The 6,247-nt window shown below is 41.1% G+C and overlaps 1 protein-coding gene across 1 annotated transcript; it reads right to left on the bottom strand.

Moving 5' to 3' along the window:
* Nucleotides 1-598: 598 nt before the first annotated feature.
* On the bottom strand, nucleotides 599-4,770 carry LOC103437923 (rhamnogalacturonan I rhamnosyltransferase 1-like). The gene is made up of 8 exons (XM_008376449.4): nucleotides 3,789-4,770; nucleotides 3,144-3,211; nucleotides 2,944-3,032; nucleotides 2,691-2,856; nucleotides 2,280-2,569; nucleotides 1,996-2,200; nucleotides 1,744-1,901; nucleotides 599-1,328 (listed from the first exon to the last, which is right to left on the bottom strand). Exons 1-8 carry the CDS (start codon nucleotides 4,153-4,155, stop codon nucleotides 1,082-1,084), a joined length of 1,590 nt encoding a protein of 529 aa, XP_008374671.1. The 5' UTR covers nucleotides 4,156-4,770; the 3' UTR covers nucleotides 599-1,081.
* Nucleotides 4,771-6,247: the final 1,477 nt, after the last annotated feature.

The raw sequence follows: 6,247 nt of genomic DNA, 5'->3' as shown, positions 1-6,247 counted from the left end.
TATCCTGCTTGCAATTTGTTACGTTAGACCCGAGCGCTTTACCTTTATTTATTGTAATTAGGCTATTTTAGTCTGACGAAAATCGGCCAATACCTCAAAACAGAAAGAAAAAGACCTTCCTAAAATCATCACAAAGCTATCCGCGTCACCTCCTTTCTCCTCCATACAGAAATAAATGAATGCCAAAGGCAGCTAAAAATCCAGAGGACCACATGCCCACCCCCCCCATTCACTTTCCCTTCGCAAGAAACCAAATCTAAATTGACATAAAAATATTCCAACTATCTCTCTCTTTTCTTTTTGCTCAAATTCCAAATCCGACTAAAAAATCCTTCCGCCAGGTCCAACCAGTATTTTTGGGACGAATGAGAGAAACAAGTTTGACCTGTCATGGTCGTATGAGATGAGATTTTCATGCAAATGGAACCTTGAACTCCAAGTAAATCAAACACTTATGGAACATGTAAATTAATGGAGATTTGTGTAAAAGTACATGATCATCGGATCCCGGCTGGCCGTGGCCGTTCTCTCTGAATTAGACCGGGACCGGCGTTACAATACGGGGGTAAGAGGGCAATGATCTGTGCAAGCAGAAAACTTTCAGAATGTAGTATATAATATGCTATGAGAATCGCAATACCATAGGTTTCGTTGATCTAAAAGAAACAAAAAAATTGCAAAAACAAAAAAATGTAAGGAATAAGGGGTTTTGACCTTTTGATGATGATTTTTCGCAGTTCCAGTAAAACCAAACCTATATATGTTCTTCCCCACCCCACAGACAATGCAGTTTAAGTTCGTTCTCACCCTGAATGGCAGGGTAGCTTTCTATACATGATTTGGTTGGATTATTTCGGGGCTCATACAAAAGATAAAAGATGTCATACAGCTCGTACCATACGTGCATCCTCTCGGGCTCTTCTTGAAGATTACTTCACTACATCAATCTCCATCGCCTCTTCAGAACAAAATGCGCGTTATGGCTATACCTCTGTGGACAACTTTTCTTCCAGATCTGTGTGGGAAAGTAGCCAACACTGTAGAACATGGATGAGTGTCACGCATCTTGTAACGTTGTATATCACGTACTACTTAGTTCATCATCTGATGGTTGCAAACACTCTTCCGGGTTGGCATAGAAATAGTCCTCCTCTTTAGGTCGGTCTTGGATCATCAACCTATTAGTTGGTTTCCCCATGCGATTTGCATGAGCTTCCTTTACCGCAGATGAAAATTCATCCCAATTCAATGATCCACTAGTGTACCGGTCTATCAAATCAACAAGAAGCCTTCTGTCCAGTAGGATTGTCTTCTTGAACCCAAGAAACCTGAAGAATCATGAACACACGATATTTAATTTTAGACGACACTTTTCACCATTAACAAGAAATCAGAGCAGATGATCATGTAACAATAAATCTGAGGAAAATAGCATGAAGCAAATCACGTAAAAAATACATCCCTTCCCAAATATCAAGCAATACAAATATATGAACCTGTTGATAAACTAAAGCTCCAAAACTGGCAATTGTTTCAAACCAAAAACAAAGTCTGACTGGTGCATAGGTGTGTACACAAATGATCGTCTCCTCAAAAGAACAAAATTTGGGACGACAAATAACTGGGTGGAGTTTAAGTTATAAAACCAACCATTGGAGCCAAACAAATTCACTAGATGCATTGAAAATTTGCCATATAACTTTTGCTATGAACAAATGAAACTACAATGTAAGCATAAAGTACCTGCGATGGCCTTCAACCACTTTAGCCATGTTTCCATCATATGTGGGAACGAAGATATCACTCTCCAATGAGACAAGATAATCCAATGCTGCCATTTGGGATGAGTGGTTTTGAAAGAACCTAAGGTCTGATGGTTCCAGCAGTGTCTCTTTTCTGACCTGTTTCAACAAATTCAAAGGCAACTTGTGAAAACAGAAAACCAAAAAAGTAACACAAATACAAAATAGGTGGCTTCAGCTATCTTCTACTCACCAATTTTGGAAAAGCCTCTCGAAGACTTGCCATTCTCCTCTCTGCGCCATAGATTTCACCAGCTGCGATATAAATCTGAATATCGCGGTCAATGTCAAGGGCACTCAATGTAAGAGCGGTTTCTTCAGGTGTCAGAGGACACAAACCATCTTTCCTTTTCAGATCAGAATTTATTATTTTCTCTTTCCACCAGGGATAAGCATATCTGCCAAAAAAATGAAACCATCAGAGAGAGAATAATTTTTTTACCGAATTTTATCCATTGAGTGTCAAGCATAAGTTACCTCATTCTTGTCAACTCTTCCACCTCCTCGATGTTACAACCTTGGGTACAACCAGAAAATGCCAACATGTCCATTTCATATCTAAGATGAAGTACAAGGAATGGACCATTTTGCCTTAGAAGCCTGATAACCCTTCTGCCCAACTCCTCTATCTGAGAAGTGAATCTCAGAGCACTGAAATTAACTCGGCAGCGAAGTTTCTGAATCTCCAAAGGTTGTCCATTATTGGCAAGTCGAGCATCAGTTCTATTCAGATGTACAACTTTGTATTTTTGTATCAGAGGAAGAATCTGTACGAAACAAATTTGAAAGGACTTTATTTCAGTCAATTATGATGAGGTTTATGAATTTTTTAAGAGCTGCACCAGAGAGAGTTCCTGCTAAGTTATAGAGTATATGCATACAACTAACCTGATTACGATAATAAGACATATCAGACCAACTAACTGGTGGCATGGTATAAAACATTCCTAGCTCCACTCTCCTCTTTACCCTGGGAGGCAGCTCTTTCAATATGCGAACCTCATCTCTCAAGGATGTGATGAAATGATCCACATCAAATATGTCTTTGAATTCACTGCCACATCAAATATGTCTTTGAATTCCTTGTACATTTAAAAAAAAATCAGTAACTTGAAAATGTTAGGAAATTATATTGGCATACCTGGGATCAGCCCAAAAGGAGGTTTTGTCAAGTTCAGGGACTATAAGAGTGACGTTCAAATATCTTGCGATAGCAACCATGTCACATATCTGTGAAATCACCACCAAGAGAAAAAAATGAAACTGGTAAGCATGCACTAAATTAATCACCAGGGATGAATTCCTGTTAAAATGCAAAGTGAACTGCTGCTAACCACTCACCGCTGCTCTCATTTGATTGAGTCCACCATTGCATGATACCATCAGGTAACCATTGTTTTTATAAACCCCTGATTGAGAACAAAACAAATTCAGATTACACGCCGATCCAACAAGCATCCAAAACCAAAGAAAAATATAAATGACCAATAGATACAAAGTTTGGACAGATATTATAAGGCTACAGACTACTGTAATTAACATTCCATAGGAAAGGAATCGACTTTTCAACCATATCGCAATCATCAAAGGAAAATTTACAATTGTAGTTCAAGCACTATCACCATAATACACCGGTTCGTATGATCAACGTACGAACCGCCTGTATAAATCAGTTAACTTTGAACTAGCTTGCTGCTTTCTGAATTACAGGTTTCTACCTTTTAGTATTTCATTTCTTGGAGCCAAAGCAGCTGCTGAGCTATTAACTTTGGTGGGACACTAGAATTCTCCAAGTAGTAGTTTGCATTACACACAACAAGTGAGGATTTGGGTTGGTTTCAAAAAAATAAAAACCGCAGAACAATCATAAAATTATCATCCAAAACAACCCTACTGCCATTTGGAGTAATTAGCAATTAATTACAAGAATCCACATAAAAAAAAACCCCAATTTCCTGGAAAATTAGAAAATAATAACACACTCACTCTTGGGCGGAAGAGCTCTGGCCGGAAGGGAAGGCAACCTGTCTTGCAAGACGGAGGAGGCGGCGGCGGACTCCAGAGAGAAACAAGCAGGCCACCCTTTCAAAACCCTAGGACCCCACATATCCCCCAGAGCCGTTAATTGCACGATGCACGTCCACAACAAAACCGACGAAGTCGCACGGATCATCCACAGCTTCATTTTCGACCTCGACGGCGACGACGCCGCCGTGACCAGCATCGAGTTCTTTAACTTTTCCCCTCCTCCTCCGCCGCCTCCCAACACCTTAAATCCCATCACTCCCTTTCTCTCCTTCTTCTCCACCTTGCACATCAATCTCTGTATATTCTCTCTTCCTCGTACAAACATCAACGCAGTGACCCAAAACGGTGCGTCTCGCCAATGCCGGATCCAAAAAAATGGCTTTCCTTTTTTGACCCCCCGCTATTTATGGAAACCAGCAAAGATTCGAGAACCCGATTTCCCCAAAACGGACCCGAAATCCTCACCACATTCCTCAAAGATTAGCTCCAAAACTCTCGTGCTCAAAGATTCCCTCCAAAAATGGCATCAAGAACCCTAATTCATTACAGCAAAACAAAAATCCAACCCAAAAAAAATAAAAAATCGAAAGCTTCGATCTTTGCCGCGACACTCGAATTCCAGACCCGGGACAATGGAACCCAAAATGCGAGCTGCAATCCCCTCCCAGATCCACCGTACAAATTGTCCGGCGAGATCAGTCGCCGGAGCTTTCGCCGCGTGCCGCCGGCGATTTAAGAGGCGAGAGAGATTGGGTTGGAGGAGGAGAGAGGGAAGAAGAAGAACACAGGCAGTGGTGCTGGTGTCATCCCATCATATGATGTGGTGCGAGCAATTTTAGAGAGAGAGAGAGAGAGAGAGAGAGTGGAACAAAAAACGCGTGACGGGCGTGCGTGACGTGCACCGACGGTTCGAGTGGGCTTTTCCGTGCTTAACACATTTGCTTAAAAGTGCCCAAAGCCTCCAATAAATTCCAGCGAGCCATACGGCGGTCCGGCAGGGCCCCACCCCAATTATTCCTGCACACGTGTCGCCGATCCGACCTCGGTTCTTGACACGTCGAGGGCTATATCGTGGCTCCGAATCAGATTGTGGTTACGTTGTCGCCGGTTCGATTGCGGCCCATCCAAGACGCCGACAATATATCGCGAGAAGTTGGAAACTCTCGTTTCGCCGGTCCCGCACTCGGAAATAATAATTAAGGATTAAGCTTTTAATTTTATGATTAGGGGGCTCTAATCACTATGTTGGTTTGCAGTTTGTCTGACGTGGGACGGTATTTTGGCGATAAGTATAGTGGCAGCAACTTTGCACCCTCCGAGTGTCGGTTCGGCCTTGTAAACGGCGACAAGCACGACGTCGTTTTCGGAGGAGAAGGCCGGTTGTACGTAGATACCTTGCGAGGGAGCTGTCGGGACACGTGTCGAAACAGACGCATGGGTGAGGGGGACTGTGGGTCCCGATCCTAACCGGAATGCGACGGGGGTGTAAGTGCATTGTCAAGTGTACAGCGGAGGGGGATGTAGATGTTTCACGCGCTCTTCAGCTGCGTGGCGGTGGATTTGGGAAGCGCGGCTGGATCCATTGGGGCGTGTAGTCACGCTCTCACGCGGTTGAGTTGGACTGTTGGAGAAGGAAGATCCACAGGCCGCAGCGGATCTAGTTTTCTCCATGCTTTGAGCCAGACGCTCTTTCAAGTGATTTCTATTTAGGACCAAAATTCTCTACCCTTTTAATCTCTTTATCCTTTTATTATTTTCTATTTGAACGGTCACAGTTAAGTTATGTTAATATTTTATATTGATTTTTTTATATAGATAATAAAATAAAAAATAATATGTGAAAGGAGGGGATGAAAAATGATGAGAATAGAAGGGTAGAAAATTCTTCTCCTTGTATTTATTCATTTTAGAAAGCAAATATTTATTTTATTTTTACCAAAAAAAAAAGTTAGTATTATTTTCCTAAAAATAAAAGGTTAATTAACATACGTAAAGCTAATTTCGTTACGGATGTTTTATAGCATGTTTGGTACTCTACTTGAATCTAATTTTTTAAACTCAAAAATAATTTTCAAGTTTTAGGCCTTAAAAACTTGTTTGGTAGGATTATTTTCAAAAACTGAACTCAAGACTAACTCAAAAATATAGTCTATATCTAAAAACACAAAAAGTGAGTTTTTAAACTTAAACTCACTCATTCCTTTTCTCTTCCTCCTATCCTCTCACTCCAAATCTATCTCTTTCTTCTTCTTTCTCTCTCCCCCTTCTCTTTTTTTTTTTTTTACATTTTTCGTCTCTTCTCCAATTCGCTCTCTTCATTCTCTCAATTATTTCTCTCACTCCTCTTCCTCTATATCTCCTTCGATCTTCTCACTTCTTTCTCTTTTCTCCAATCATCTCTTACGTTATTTCCTCAT

The sequence above is a fragment of the Malus domestica genome, chromosome 06 (genome assembly GCF_042453785.1).
Source record: "Malus domestica chromosome 06, GDT2T_hap1".
NCBI lineage: Eukaryota > Viridiplantae > Streptophyta > Magnoliopsida > Rosales > Rosaceae > Malus > Malus domestica.
This window is presented reverse-complemented; position numbering and strand designations above follow the sequence as displayed.

Coding starts and splice junctions, on each gene's coding strand:
- LOC103437923 (XM_008376449.4), bottom strand. CDS start 4,155: ATGTTTGTACGAGGAAGAGAGAATATACAGAGATTGATGTGCAAGGTG. Junction 2,857..2,943: donor TCCTTTTGGGCTGATCCCAG/GTATGCCAATAT, acceptor TTGATGTGGCAG/TGAATTCAAAGACATATTTG. Junction 1,329..1,743: donor GTGGTTGAAGGCCATCGCAG/GTACTTTATGCT, acceptor ATGATTCTTCAG/GTTTCTTGGGTTCAAGAAGA.